The following is a 16,479-nucleotide window of genomic DNA, read 5'->3' as shown; positions in this document are numbered from 1 at the left end:
AACTGGATCATTGTAGTTTAAACCAGAATCTGCCTCATCTATCAGTCCCACCCTAAAGCAATTCACACCATCGGGTTGTGCAGTGCAACTTTGTGACTGTTTTCCAATGACACTGCACTTGAGTTTTCACTCCCTCAGACCACTTCTAATCCCCAAAAAAGTCAGACCACGAGCAGTCAGACCTCCAGGTTGGTCGGTCTTTCCCTTTCTGCTGATTTAATGTCGATATTACCAACGATGCGCTATAAGAAACGCATTACACGCTCCACCAATGGTTTGAAATAGAATGCACTTAAACCCATTAAAACAGGTGCTTCTTCCTTTCAATGCAAAAACATTCACCAGCTTATTGGAATTCAGAATCCTGACCAGATCGCTAGAGCTAATAGCCAATTAGAAAGACTGGATGTGGACTCTGAATATTGTAGTTTATGTCACAAAAAGAACACTCTTGATGAGCTGTCATTCTGCATCTTACTGATTATGTCTGTGGTATTGTTCAATGTTACGCATAACAGTTGATTGACATGTATGTTTAACCAATAGGATGCCCTATGTTGGTAGGCTGTGGGCCAATAAGATGAGGAAGTGAATGTATGGGGGGGAGTCCCAGTTACGGGGCGAGCGCGAAATAAACATGTCGGCTTTAGTACACAGTCTGTCTCACGCACATTATTAAGCGAACCCGACAATGTCCACAGAAACCCAGTTGTATGTGTACTCCTGCAAAGATGCGCATGCAAGCGTGTGCCTCTGCATATGTGCACACACTAAGTGTCACTGCGTCTGTTTGTTTCCTTTGACACATGTTGTGTGTATGCTTATCACTTTTAGCTGGAAAGTACAAGATCCTCCCTTCTTAAAGTGGGAAATACCTGTAATCCCCCCACCCCTTCTCCTATTTAACACACACACACACACACACACACACTGCTGTTTTGAAGTGTAATAAAACATTTCTTTTATTATAAGGTTGCAGGCCCTTTCCTTAATGGAAATACAGGACATTTTTATTACAGGGTTGTGGCCTATTGCTCTTATGAAACATTCAGGCTAGCATACAAAATGTGACAAAAGACAAATGGCTGAACAGAATCGCGTCATGTTTCTTCCCTGCCAGTGGTGCTGCCTGTCGCACTCTGTATTTTGAAGATATCCACCCGTTCTTTTCCTCTTATCATAATTAATGAATGTTATGTCTGCAGACGTGGGAAGAAATGGCTTTTGGCAAGTCAAAAAAAAGCCAACCTGTATTGTGAACTCTGTCTCACTGACACTTTTTCTGTTCTATTCATCCGGACAGGAAGCAGTCAACTGCTCATACTATGGTAAATACAAGTGAGATACGACCTGCAGGCAGAAGAATTGTGAGCGTAAAAAAGGAGAGCAAAAAGCTAACCCCGAATCCCAAAATTAATGAATGTGTAATATTTTTAGTATTAGTGATATTAAAATACTGCTGCTACAGTCGGAACCAGGACCAGATAATGCTGCAGGTGTGTTATTGTGTTTATTTGTGTACACTGTTTGAGAGATAATTTGTATATCATGGATTGAGGGTGGTTAGGGTTAGGGTTAGGACTCTAATAAAGCTTTTATTCTTTTATGCCATACATGCATAGTATCTTAATTACTCAAAATATAAGGTGGCGGATGTGAAAGCAAGGAAGAACACATTGAAAACATGAGCGCAGGATGTAGCTCTGCAAAGCCTACGAGATGTCTTTTGTCTCATGGTTTGAGATGCACGATCACTCATGTTGCCCTGCTGTTCGCATGCCCAGAAGAAGTCCACAAACAAAGAGAGACATCGTTACCTTTTATTGAACGGACTGTCTCCAGTGATGACGTGAGTCGATTCTGGTCCAACTAAGAAATAGATGCGCTGGTAGAAAGACCTGGCAGCCTGAGGGAAACAAAAAAGGACACGCATAGATAGACAGATGCTGCTTCCTTATGTAACAGGAAATGACAGTTGCGTTCGTATTTTGACTTAATTTCTGATTGGAGCTCCTTACTTGCTGAGGAGCCAATGAGGACGGAGACTGGCTGATGACCTCCCCTGGGTCAGGTGACCCTTTGCAGTATAACTGGTTCTGACAGGATGGCTGCAAACAGCAGTCTGGATCCATGCAGTCAGCCAAGCCATCTGAAACACACACAACATTAGTATATTCAGAGACCTGAGAGAAAATGAAATGAATGATGGGAATGTGACAGGTGGCTGAAAGGAGGACAGAGGGATGCAAACAGGATAAGGATGGATGGATGAACGCAGGGACAAGCAGTCAACAGAGGGATTAAGAAGCAATGAAGGATGGTGAAGGGATTAAGAATAATTAACAACGCAAGCATATGGCAAGGACAGAGGCACCAACAGGTAATGATGGAGGCATGAAGAGTGATGAAGATGGAGCTTGATAGATAGATAGGATGGTTACATATTCCATGGAGAATTGGGGAAGAAGAGAGGAAGTAATTTACTCTATTGTCTAAATAAGATAAGTCAAACAGAAGTTAAATGAATAACAAATAAAGGCAAAAATGAAGAGAATGAAAGAAAAAGAAAGTGTGAAAAATGGACAGTTAAACACAAGTGGATGGATCGATGGATTTTTTGATGTGGCAGGAAAAAGAAGAAATTGATGAATGAGGGGAAAATGGAGCGATGCAGTTGGATTAGTATGTGAGCACTATGTGTTTATTAGACGCTGCCAAGAGAAATGCAGCCAGGGAGGAGGAGTTAGGGAGGGAAGGAAGAAGGATGGAGGGCTGCAATGAAAATAAGCAGGGGTGGAATGATGGAAAAAAAGAGATTAGGGAGGTAGGGATAAGTGAAGGACAGAGAGAAAGGGAGGAGGAGGTGTGGAACAGAGAGACAGATGGAGAGATGGAAGGATAGAAGGAGGTATGTAAGGTAATAAAATATGGGCAGCCATTTGTCTCTGTTAGTTTATAAAAGCCAGTTGTACATCTGGCGAACAGGCACCAGGGACTGCCAATACACACACACACACACACACACACACACACACACACACACACACACACACACACACACAGTAACCCCCCACCTCTCTAAAGCTTCTGTCGTGTTTTCTTTTCTTCCTCGTCTTCTTTTCTCTCTACCTTTACAATCACCAACACAAGCTGATAGCTGATGTTTTGTGCGTTTTGCAAACCATTTTTAAATTGGTTGAAATTTTTTAATCCCCACAGTAATCAACAAATCTAATTCTCAGACTAAAAAAAATCTGGTATCTAAATGTTTAATGATATGCTGAGATTGTCGTGCAGACGTTGGGTTGGCTACAGTAACAGTAATAACAATGCAACGTGATATTCAGATTAATTCCCTTTGAAACAGGAGAGTCAGAAAATGTGATCAAAGTGATGCCTAAGCTTTGGGATAAACAGACTTCAGATGAACACCACAAACCTCCAGTCTCATCTTAAAAGTGACCATGTAACAGAATACACAACCGACTCCATCCGGGGCAGATTTGGATTGTTACAGATTCTGAATTGCTACAGTAGAGTAATAATATATTCAATTTAAATATATCATCAATGATTTTTGAAATTTTAATTAATTTGTCAAAAACAAGTGTGACTGAACTTTAAAATAAAAATGATCTGGAGAACGAAGTGTTGACTTGCTGGGAACAAACAGTGTTAACCCGTTGAAAACTGTGGAACTCATTTTTGGCTCTAGACCTCTCTTTCCCTGTATTTCAGTGTTTTTCCCTGTGTTTTAGTCGTTATAGGAACCCCAAATTAATTCTAATGCTTGAGTTTATTGTATGTATTTGTTCAGTAAAGTCTTGGGGAAAAAAATCTATATCTGTAAAAATCACTTTTAAAAGATATTTTGATGGTAACTATGAACATCCATGAGCCAGATTCCCCAAAAATGCCTCCACAAGCGGTCAATGAGACACCTTTTTGGAAAGATTAGGATGTAAAGAATCGGAAACGGAAACAAAAATCACTATAACACAAAGCCTTAGCCTGCTACAAAAGAGTTTCAGTCCAAAAAACTGTGTTGTTCGATTAAAAAATGGAAAAAAAATACTTATTTTATGCCAAAAGATTGTCTGAATGGGGCATGCTGGGACCTAAAATGTGAGCGGGAAGATTTTTGCGCACGGTTTCCAAAAGATTAACATTCGTGATTTACCTCCTTCGTTGTCCTTGCCGTCGGTACAGAGGGTTTCCATGGCCACGTGACATCCCGCCCCTCTCCATCCTGATTGGCAGATGCAGTGCCAGCCGCTGGCCTCCAGAGTGCACCGTCCGTTGTTGTTGCAGAGACCTGGACAACCCTCTGGGCACAGGAGACAAACTCACGGTTAAACAAGTTAGAGCAGCGGGAGCGAGTGGGACGGGGTCGCGGCTGGCCAGCAGGGTGGGAAATAGGCTTCAACCAATATACGTTTTTGAAGGTAGGTGATGATAGTTTTGTACTGGAGCTTTGATGGATGAGATTAATCAGTATTTTTAACATTGCAACATATTCAGTGATTCCCTTTCAGCTTGGAGAAATCTCTGAAACAGCACTGAGACCTTCACAGGAAAATGAAAGCTGGCAGCTTCTTAAGGCATGAAGGCAGGGTTCATGAAATCCTCCGACGCCACACTAAAGTAACTATTTTAAGTGGGTGATTTGTCAAGTTTTGGTTGAAATAAAAGACTTTGACAGTGATCGCTTCTATGCACTGCAACTGCCCAGTACTGCTGTGCATAGAAGCAATTCATTCCTTCGAAGTGTCAGCATTAGAGATACCCTAACACAGGTATCACCTGTGAGACAAGAGCGCCATTGCGAGCAGGCTACTATCATAGATTGTTACCATGGAAACAGGTTGTGAGGGATGTCTTTTACTGTGATGGACTACCAAATGAATTTTACAAGTGGTGCGATTGCATACGGAGTCAATAGATAGCGACACATACATGCCCGCGGCGGTACAAATTGAAGTTCCTGTGCACTTCAAAATGTTTCAAGTTAAGGGGAACATTTCGCCAGAGTCACCAAAACTTTATGAATTTAATGAAGGTACAATGATGAGGAGGGAGTTGCAATAAACAATAAAGCTGAGTTCAGTCCAGCTGGCAACCGACGGACCGTTCAGCCAATGCAGAAGGGCTAAAACTAGTCTGATGGCATATAGAAGTCTATATAAATGACTCTGCTTCTCTCTTGATGTGTTCCCTCAGTAAACATTGTAAACACGAGTTTATGTCTCAGTCTCTAGTTTCAAGTCGTCTTCACTCCAGCATGATGTTCATTTAGCAAATTATGGTCATTTAGAGTCAAAGAGACCATAAAGCAGGGGACGCTTTAGGGCAGGGCTACAAGGTGATTGACATGGTTCTACTAGAGCCTCTCTACATCACTATCCTGCAGTCCTAATATGGTCACTTCCATTCACCGGTTGCAAAAGGTTAAGCCGGCAACGGCCGTAAATCCAAAACGGCAACGGCCAAATCACCGAACTTTACGAGGTAATCCACAAACCAATGAGCGACGTCAGGACGACGAAGTCCACTTTTTATATACAGTCTATGGTTCAGTCAGCGGCTGAGCTAAACACAAACAGGTCTGGTCGGTTTTTCCATTGCTAGCTATATAACAGCTAGCATATGTAGCAAAACCTGCGACTGTGTGTCATTTTTGAAACCGTAGCACTGTGAATTCATACTGGCTGTATGCATTTAAGTCTGTGCCAGCCAAACAATGCAACGTTTTAAGTCAGTGGTACGTGATTGTGTGGGTTAAGTTCAGAATGATTTAATATAACAATCCTGGTAATTAACAATCTGTTCTCTTAGTTACTTGACTTTGGTTCAGTGCAGGTAAACGGTCTTGTGTAGAGCAAAAGCAGAAGGAAAAAAAAATTGGGAACCCACGAGCTAACCACTGATGAAGATTTAGTTGATTATTGGTTTAGAATTAGCTGCTAATGGCTACTTATGAAACAGTCGCATGTTGCTTATCAGACTGTTAACAACGAGCGGGTCACACAAGAGGAAGTCTTGCCCGGATATCAGCTGGCACTGGAACCCCAGGATCAAGCCCCCGGAGGCTAACGGTTGTCAGAACGATAGGCGATGGGTTTCGACATGGCCTTTGGGGTAACACCTCAGTACACAACATATTACACATCCCGCTCCAGTCTGAAGGTCTGAATGCTGTTTCTGAAGCATCACTCATCTCACAAGACTTCTCAAGGGAATACTCATTTTTTTCTTTTTTTTAAAAATTCAAACACATTTCATGTCAACACAGATTGCTAGCTTCAGTCCAAAAATAGCCTGAGAAGACATCAAAGACTAATATTGGTTAAAGCCTGATGTGTTTAAAGGCGTTTGGCCCTGTGTGAGGAGCCTTTCTCCAACAAATGGAGTGACAGACTGAAAGACAGATCGATTGACAAATAAATACATTAATCCACATGTGGGGGACACACTGACAGACAGACAAACAGTCAGCCTTTGGTGAAATGCACTGAAGTTGTAGTTTCACATGAACAACTAAGATTGCCTACAGCCAAAATGGCTACTGTGAGCTGCATGGCTCCAATCGTAAATAAATTCAAAATAATATGTTTTTTTTTCTCGCATCTGTAAACAAAGAAAGAAGATGTTACTGTTACATAAAATTATGATGAAAAACACGGCATACAAACAAAACAAAACAGAACAAATTAAAGCCAACCATTCTGAGGACGTTGGATATTTTTTAAGAGTATCTGTCCAAGTGAAGTCTAACCAAATCTGAGGGGAGTTGACAAAGACGGCAGCTTCTCTATTTTTTTGCTCTGGAAATATGGATTCCTTTGGACTTGTCGGTGAAAAAAACAACAACATCACAGGTTAAAATCCATGTGAAAACACAACAGGTAGACAGATAGACAGCGCACAAAGTATAGGGAGGACAGGGTGGTTTGGACGGCATGCCTCGGAAGGCTAGACTTTATGCCTCTGTTTGACATTCCTCCACCACAGAAAAGACAGTGAGGCTGGCAATCAGATTAATTAAAGGTGAGAATCAGAACCAAGCCAAGCCCAGCTAGACAGACAGAACAAGGGATGGAGGTATAGATGGAAGGTGAGGAGGGGAAAGGGAGAGCAAGATAGAGAGAGACAGGAAAGGGAGGATGAGATAGATGGAGGACAGAGGAACGGCAGCTGGCTGAATTCACACATACATATATCAGGCTTGTGGATGCAAGACAAAACAGGAATCACACACCTTGGGTTTGTGTCTGCGTGTGTGTGTGTGTGTTTTGTATGAGCTTGCGTGCATCTTCAGCTGTATAGTCTTGTGTTTTGTGTGTGAAAATCAGAGGCAGGGGCAATAATGATGTGACAGAAAAACAAACAAGATTGATGAAACAAAAGCTGAAATAACAACAGAGGTATAACGATAAAAATATTTAAAAAAAACACTTGTATGCCGTGCGTTTTATTAAGACTAAAAGACAGAGAAAAAGACAAAAAAAAAGGAAAAGATAGGAAAAATCAAATGAAATGGAATAAATCAGAATCAAAGGACGTTAACAAAGCAAAGTGGTTGTGTTCTGGGACAGTAAGGCCTTCATTAAGTCTTTGGCATGAATTACCTTTATATCCTGAGAATAGGAGAGGGCACGAGGGAGAGAGGGAGGAAAATTAGGGAAAAAAAGTAAATCGAAACAAAAGCAGTACTGCCAAATATACTCTCTGTGATGGACAAATGGAAATGGCAGCCAAAGGAAGAGGAGGAGAGGAAGAAAGAGTTGGGATCACCGGAGTGCAGTAACACAGAGAGAGACACAGCAGTAGAACCTCAACAGTCAAAATAATCCCTTCACTCTGTCTTCATTCACATTTAGATCACACAAGAGGGAAGAAAGACAAACAACAGCAGAAAACATGTTTCACATATTTTCTAAATAATATCCGGAAGAAGACTCTCAAACAGCAACTTCTCCCCTGATTGTGTTCTATCACCTTTCAGTGAATACAAAAGCATCTGGGTGGAAAATCATTTAGTTGCTGTCACATTGATATGCTGTTAAATGTAGTGCACATGAGTATTTTGAAGAGTTGAGCGGACGCTGGATGAAGCTGCCACCACGTGTCCTAAGCTGCAGTTCCTCTGATGACCACTCGATGCTGACCCCAAGAAATATGTATAACTCCAAAAACTCTGAATGGTGGAATGGAGCTCGAAGACATGGTGATTAAATCGCATAAGAGAGCAAAATGAGCTTTTGAGTTGCATTATGGGAAGTGTAGAATCAATCATTTTTGGAGCTCGACATACATTAGAAGTCTGGATCGGTGCAGCTCCCATTGACCACAACCTGGGGTGGTAATTAGTGTTTTAGTTTCCGATCCTGAACTAAGCATTATTCATTGCTCAATCATCCTGTGAGCAGATATTTGAAACTCAAAAATCTTTTGTAGAATTCTCCAATCGAAACATGAAGCGGTATTGTATTGAGAGCAGTGGAAGTCATCTGGACTCATGATTTTCTGACTCATTCACTATATCCAAACTATTACAATTATGCAATACGATGCAATATCAAGAGTTAAATAGGAAGCAGTGTTTTCTTGCAATTACAGCAACAAATGACGTTGGCCAACTGATATGACTGCAACTGCAAGATTCAGTACATGATGGATAGCCACATGATAATCCAGAATGTTTATTTCCCATTGGCCCTGAGCAACTTTTATAAAGCCCCTTATCTAGAAAAAGTCCAATGTTGCACATTATTGAGGCTAAAATCAGCTAAAAATGGATTCAACACTGTCACAGTGCAATAGCCATTTGCTTTGCAATTGTGCAAATACCGACTAACTTAATTAATTACACAAATGTCCTGTCTAGCGTATGACTGCCTTTTTTAGACTGTGAGAGTCAGATTATGGCCGCTTCACACACGTGTGGTCTGGCAACAGGACACCTAAAGCAGAGCCAGGATCCAGCAACTTTTACTGTGCTTTTACTGAGTGTCTGTCTTGACCATGCAGAGCCACTAAGAATGTCAAATATTACAATGTCAAACATACAAGGAAATAAGTGGATCATTAAGAACTCAATATTTTTTCTTTTCCAAGGTTTTGCTTTGGCAAACAATTCTGATTTGTGGTTAATTTTCCCTTTTTTTGTGATCCAGCTTCAACATTTCAGAAACTAGATTGCTACATTTTTTATAGATGTTCACAGCAGCTGCACAGTACAGAAAACTGTGATTCTATTGAAAATAAACGGAATTGAATTGAGTAATAGAATGAGAAAAAGCCAGAAACCTCATGTTGGAGGTCAACATCAATACTTAAGGGACTCGCTCCAATTTGGACGTTCTGACCGAAATGTATTTTTTACTTTTGCTGAAAAAGAGCAAGAGATACAGCGATCCATCACTGATACTGGATCAGTGCGCCCCAAAAAAGAACAGTTTACCGCTGATATGTTCAAGACATTGATGAGGATGAACTCCTTCAGATGTATCACTTTGTTCCAAAATTGGAAAACTAAAAAAGTCAAGCTACTTCTGAGGAACCAGTGGACAACATACAGAGAAATCAATTAATCTCATTAAAAAAAAAGATGGAAGTAATTCATTAGTTCATTCATTCAAATGTGCAATTCAATACGCAAAATAAAATAAAGCTAATGTGAATTGGACCAACAGTATAAGTACATGTTATCAGAGCTGGCAAAATGATAGAGGAGAAAAAACATAATACATTCAAGATATTCAAAACTGAATAGGTAAGAAAAGAAAATAAGCACTGACACAGCCAGGAAGAGAAAAGCCAAAGAAGAAGAGATGATGAGAATAAGCTGTTGATGAGGAGAAGAAGAGAAAAGAGCACAATACCTTTTACTCTAATGTCCGGATTGTGAGCTTTGAGAAGAAAGGACAAAAGCAAAGGAAGAAAAGAGATCGACAGGAAGAGCATTTAGTCCAGAAGAACAGGCAGAACAGTCAACATATCTAGTATCCAGTGTCACAATCAGTCAATGGAGGAAGCAGTCAGGGGTAGAAATGTATCCGATGCAAAGAGAGAAAGAGAAAGAGAGACAGAAACAACCTGAATATCGTATTCTGAGAAGCTCATTAACACAAGTGAATTCAGGCCGACTTTTGTTTCTGTTAGTTTCTTGGTAAATGTTGAGCTGCTCTGTCTTCACGAGAAAAAAACGTAGCCACGATGTAAGCTGGGGGTATTTCCATGCTGAGATATATAAATACATGAATGAATATGGAAATCTGCAATGTGGTCATAGTAAATGTGTGTATATGTGATGGTTGAGACCAGAGGACAGAAGAAGTATGAATCCTCTCCCCAGCCGTGCAATCCGTCTCAACAATGGAACTGTCGGCCACGCCTTCCCAATGGGTTTCCCCTCATCTCACTGCTGTTTGAACTGGTTCCCAGCTAACCATCGCTGTCTGTCTGTTTGGCAACATGAGAAGAGCTGAAGCTGCTCACCTGTTTCACTGATTACCACACAACAGGATGTAACACAAACACACAATGTCCATACTGTAGGTAACCAGCTAAATAAGTATCTGTGTATATATTTGAATTTCTATTTGATTTTAATTATTTTATTTCTTAGTTTATTTATATCGTGTGGATTGGCTTTATCAGGGTTTAACTCCTACCTTTCCTGCGCTGTTGTTCTCTTTTTTTATTGCCGACATGAGATGATCAGTTACATTTCAACTCACAAAAAGCAACAAAAATAATTTGTCAATTTAATACTGGGCTCTGTAGGAGGGAGGTGCATGTGGCTGGAAATGGTAACGCAGATGTGCCAGGGGAATTTCAAAATAAAAGCATAATATGATGATATGACTATTTTTTGACTTTGCATCGATGACATTAAATAGTTGATAATTGAATCGATATATATCGGTCAAGATCAATGTTATGATTATCGTATATCTATTCTTAGCAATTTTTTCATAATTCTGTATAAATCTTCTACAATCTATTTTAATATGATCATGTGAAAGGTGTCAACTCACAAAAAACAATCTCCTTTTTTGCATCTGTAAAAATCCCACTGACACTACCTGCTGAGCAGCAAACAGCCTTCACTTGATCACACCGCAAACACGAGCATGCACGTTCTCTGCCTGCATGAGACACCGTAACTCTCCATACCAGCAGGGGGCAGTAGTCTGTTTGCCGGTGTACAAGCCCTTGTTATAATACATACATAAAGCCAAGCCATTTTCACGCCACTCTCCCTCACCACTAAGCTTCATGGCAGATGTGTCATTGTGAACATGTTTGCGTATGGAAAAAGAGCTTCCTGTTCCAATGGTGCAGGGCATTGGGCAAAAACTAGGACCACAGGCGCTCATCATCGGCCCAACAATGGCTGACAACAGTTTGTCAGGGACTTAAAGCCCCAAACGCACTGGAAGCGTATGACACACATGCTTTTTGATCTATAACTACTGTTTTAAATCGCCAAACATGCACCAAAAGCGCTATGAGGCGAATCAAACTGCTACTTGATTGTCTCTGCAGGAAGGTGTCTGTCTTCAGCCAAAGATTATTCATGAGGTAAAAGAAGTCTTCTAGCAGATCAGGTGACATATATTTCACATTAGTTTCATCTAGTATGCATCATGTCAATGATTTAATCTTATACACTTTATAGTTTTAAATCAGGGCCTTTATTATTCAGAAGTAAAACAAATTAAGGGTTATTATAACATTTTAAATTCAGTAGGGACTTTTTCCTGAAATACTGCTGTTCTGTCTTGGCATTTCCAGAGGTGTTGCCTGCAGGTCACCAAAGGAGCATCGCTCTCAGTGCGTTTGGGCCTCAAGAGTCAGAGATCCTCCTCAGGAGTTAGTGAAGACTAAACAGAGCGAAGAAGGGACTGAATATGGGACTAACATTGCAGTTGGACAGAAATACTCCAAATGCATGTCAGTGTTAGTCTTAGAATCACAATGTATTCATCTCAATTGTAGCGCATCAACCTGGATACAGGATCTCATTCCAAGATAATATTGCTAAGTCTGAACCAGGACTGGAATGTTTTTATGGTCTCATTTATACGAGCGACACTATTGCAGCTCCGGTTTTATTGGACGCCAGCGATAACCAACACAAAAATGGACATCCGTATAATTAGCAGCAACAGTTCCCACTAATCTCACCGTGGCAGCAGCTGTGAAGAAAAGAGAGCCGCCTACCCACCAACTCTCCTCTGTGTAGCGATGTGTGTGTTTCACTGTGTCCTGCTGGGAACCTTGTTAAGGAAGTTATGGAGTTATGCCAAATTACTGTAAAACGTTACTGTCTTTTCACCAAATGTATTCTTGTGTCTTTGCACATACAGTATATGCTTCTCCAGACATGTTGGAAACCAGCGACACACAACGAGCTCGCATGTTGAAGTCTGAATCCCATGCTTGTCACGGCTTTACTTTCCCTTCCTACACTTTTCCTGTACTTTGTGTGTGTGTGTTTGGTCGTGCGTGTGTGCGTGTGTTTGTTTGTTTGGTCATGTGGCTGTGTGTTTGGTCGTGTGTGTGTGTTTGTTCATGTGTGTGTGTGTGTGTGTGTGTGTGTGTGTGTGTGGCGTGTGAAGCACTCACCTATATTGCAGTGCTCCCCTGTCCATCCCTGGTCACACTCACACTTGCCCTCCTTACACACTCCGTTCTTGCTGCAGAGCGGGTGGCAGGCCTTCTGGTCACACAGCGTTCCCGTCCAGCCCTCCTCGCAGCGACACACACCGCCGTAGCAGACGCCGTGGCTGCCGCAGTTCACATCACACACCTCTGTTGGAGAAACGAAGAGAGACATTAATACATGGAGTCACAATGCTCACCACTTCTATACTGTATTTCTTCGTGGCACGTCAATAATGTACAGCAAATGTGTTTTTTAGGGCACTTAAAAATAATACAATATACATTATGTGAAATATGTGTCATGGTATTTGTCTGTTTGTACTGATGTGTGTTGTGAGTGTTTTTAAAGGTCAAGAACTAACGGTATACTTGTCTGTGTGTGTTTCCCAAAGCGACAGCACTTAATTGGAGGTGTGTTTAATGGTTTTAACAAGACGGTACTCTGCCGACGGCAACACAAACAGAAGTGACAACGTGTACTCACACACATCTCTTTTCCTCGTGCCTTGTTTTTATGTCAAGCCATCTGGTACTAATCTGCATTCCTCCTCTAGATTTTACTATCTCACTTCTTTGTCTGCATCCTCTCTCCCTCCCTCTCTGTCTCTCTCCTTCTCTCTCTGTCTCCTCTCCCTCTCTCTCTCTGTGTCTATTTCTCTCTCTCCCTCTCCCTCCTTTATTAAAAAGACAACAATAACATTTTGCTGACAGGTGGCCTCTTCTTGGTGTGTACATTATGACTTGTGTCTGTTAGGAGCCAAGAGATAACAATGATATTAATTATAATAAAAGCATGCTATTGTAAAAAGTAAATGTTTCCTGTTTTATGCTTTACGTCAGTATTTACTTTTTAAATAATCAACCAAGACCACAATGTTTTCACAACCTAAATGAAGTCATTTGACGTTCCTAAATATGATCATAATCATCATAATCATCTCATTGCTTTGGCTGCCAGATGCGGAGATTGTAGGGGAAACAACACATTCTGAATTCAATGTTATTGTTTTCTATTTAAAGAAATGAAATGCAGGTGCTATAATGTTTCCAACAAATCATATTTCATCTTTCCAGTTGAAAGGGACGGCTTGAGCATTGAGAGCAGAGCAGAGAGTTTCTGGAAGAGAAAGTTCCCTTTTTGTTCATCCACTCTTCCAGTGATTGAGTCAACATAAGTCTTGTCTTATCTTACTTACTTATCCACAGAGAGCATGAAAATGTATTTGTGCTGCTTTTTCACTTTGCCCAGATTGTTGTACTCTGACTCCTTCCACTGTCAAGAGACGGCTCTTTTATGTGCAGCTACTGCAAACCACCGCTGCAGGGTGTCCAACACACTGCAAGTCATCTTGAGACCATCGCTCTTCTATTCCAGTTTCTCTTCATTGGCCGCCAAAGAATTGATTTGGAGATGCTGCTGATTTCACTGGTCTTAATGCGGTTTAGCCTCCAGCTATGCTACTGACCTTGAATCCTCCTCACAAGTCCAAGAGTCATATCCTCAGGCAAGGTTCTTCTGGCTCTTTCAAACTCCTGGCTAACTTCTAAAGGTGAACATGTTTTTGCCACCAGGGTAGTCAAGCTGCAGAAGTGTAGACTGCCTGAAAAACTGACGCGTGAAATCACTCCTCAGAGAGTATGTTTACAGGTTCTGGTTATGCATAATTGGCCATCATCTTTACCTTTTGCCTTGCTGGTTGTTTTACACAATATGTATCCCATTGTTTCCGCCTCTTCAAATCTCTAACACTGTTATATTAATTATGTTCTGCTCTGTAATTGCTTTTTTGTTTTGATTTGATGTAGATCAAGCTCATCTTTATCTTCTCTTAATGATTCCGTAAAGCATTTTATTAACTCTGTAAAGTTTGGTGAGATGCTGCTTTTACAAATGACATAAAAATGAAGTATATTCTTTGTGTAGCTTGTGATGAGGCGGGAAAGATGGAAAGAAACATTTACATCCGACAAATTGTCACAACACAGGACAATAAACGTGACACACACCTAAGGAGCAGTCGGCCCCGGTCCAGTTCTGGTCGCAGGTACAGGTGTTGGTCTCTGCGTTGTGGGTGCCGTGACCCGAACACTGGTCGGGACACAAGGCCTTCGCTATCTCACAGCTGGCTCCGCCCCATCCGAGCTGACAGTGACACTCCCCATGAATACACACCCCATGGGCCGAACAACTGGGGTCTATGCAGTCCACTGGAGACAGAGAGACAAAGAGGTGGAGTGAATATCGTATACAGTCGACACATATTTACATTTTGTACAGTTTTGTAGACTCTAGGACTGCTGTCGAGACCACTTAAAGGAACATTCCAGCTTTTTTTTTTAAAGTGGTGTTGTATGAGGTTTGCATCCATAGTCAGTATTACCTGCAGTAGATGACAGTCTCACAGTTGGAGAAGCAAATGGATATTAACGCACTGGAGCGAAGCAATGTACTGCTGCCGACTGGGTCAGCAGCAAAACCTATTTAGACACCTATAAAAATCAATATTCGTTTAAGTGTGTGCTATATTTAGAATATTTTTGCCATTTCAACCTGGCATCAGACAGCTGTTTCCAACGGGAAACTGAAGCCGTTGTATCCATCTATGCTCTCGCCAAAGCCACCAGACACCATTGAAAAAAATGGTGTCTTGCTTTGGCAAGAGCATCATAAATATAGATTACCTAGCTATGTGACGGTAATGAAGACCAGCAAAAACATTTTAAATAGCAGACACTTGAACTGATATTGCTTTTTTTTCCTTTCGGTGTCAAAATGATGTTATGCTGCTACCCTGGTCCACAGCTCCGTCTGTTTCTCCAAACTGGCTGCTTCCCACCACAGTACAGTGTCGGTAACACTCTCATTACGAATACGTGCCTCATCAACACCACTTCAAAACATCCAGACTGTCTCTTTAAAACCAATAGGATTTAGTATGGCTCCACCGGAATTATATTCCATGCAGAACGGTTAAACCTTTGAAACCACAGAGCATAATGATGTCATTAATCTGTTGAAAATGAATGTAGGATAAATGAAATTGAAATGTTTACATCCTTGTGTCAGCTAGTCACTCATTGCTTAGAGGGATTGCACTGGGTCAATTTAGACCACAGAATTTCGAAAATTCTCCTGTGGAAAAAAAATAAAACCTTCCTCCGGCCCTGCGTGTTTATGCTGGGAGGATTCTGATAGAACTGGCTGATGATTTGATACAAAAACAAGATGAATTCCCAACAATATCTGTGGTCCAGTCAGCTCACAGCGCCCTCCAGGCTCCTCCGCCCTCACTCACACAAGAGTTCACTCTTCACAACTATTTGACTGCGATATTTCATCATGGAAATCCTACAAGGCATCTTTGACATCATTTGCTGATTCAGCAGTCGTAAATGGGATTAACACACACACACACACACGCACCCATGCACACGCACACACACACACACACACACACACGCACACACAGGCTCCGTTGTTCAGGGAAATTTCTCTCTCACTCTCTCCTTCTTTGTACTCACTCACAAAGGATTAGTGTGATAGAGGGTTGAACTAATCTGAAACTAATCTGGTTACCGTCCCTTGTGATTTGTATTTGCATTTTCGAATGAGCGTGTATGTATATGCAGAGTGTTCACACCTTTGGGTCTACATTTGTACACACTCGATGTGAAATTGTGTTCCCGTGAGGAGATGATGCCTGTGTGTGTGTGTGTGTGAGTCCAACCAGCGAATAGTAGATTAGTATTGATCAACTCAAATTAAATTAGTGTCCATCTCATAGCCTACTACCTGTCAGCAAT

The 16,479-nt window shown here is 41.2% G+C and overlaps 1 protein-coding gene across 1 annotated transcript in view; it reads right to left on the bottom strand.

Moving 5' to 3' along the window:
* LOC137794835 (teneurin-3-like) overlaps positions 1–16,479 on the bottom strand; it is a 274,268-nt gene that overhangs the window by 58,301 nt on the left and 199,488 nt on the right. The window contains exons 18-22 of the mRNA XM_068591903.1: positions 14,683–14,883; positions 12,637–12,822; positions 4,181–4,327; positions 2,019–2,149; positions 1,818–1,906 (exon numbers count right to left, since the gene is read on the bottom strand). Coding sequence (XP_068448004.1) covers positions 1,818–1,906; positions 2,019–2,149; positions 4,181–4,327; positions 12,637–12,822; positions 14,683–14,883 — 754 coding nt within the window. The remainder of the gene's footprint in view (positions 1–1,817; positions 1,907–2,018; positions 2,150–4,180; positions 4,328–12,636; positions 12,823–14,682; positions 14,884–16,479) is intronic.

The sequence above is a fragment of the Clinocottus analis genome, unplaced genomic scaffold, assembly GCF_023055335.1.
Source record: "Clinocottus analis isolate CAN_PGR_092001 unplaced genomic scaffold, fCliAna1.0.p SCAF_26, whole genome shotgun sequence".
Taxonomy (NCBI): Eukaryota; Metazoa; Chordata; class Actinopteri; order Perciformes; family Cottidae; genus Clinocottus; species Clinocottus analis.
Note: the sequence above shows the minus strand (reverse complement) of the source record. Positions and strands in the feature narration are given on the sequence as shown.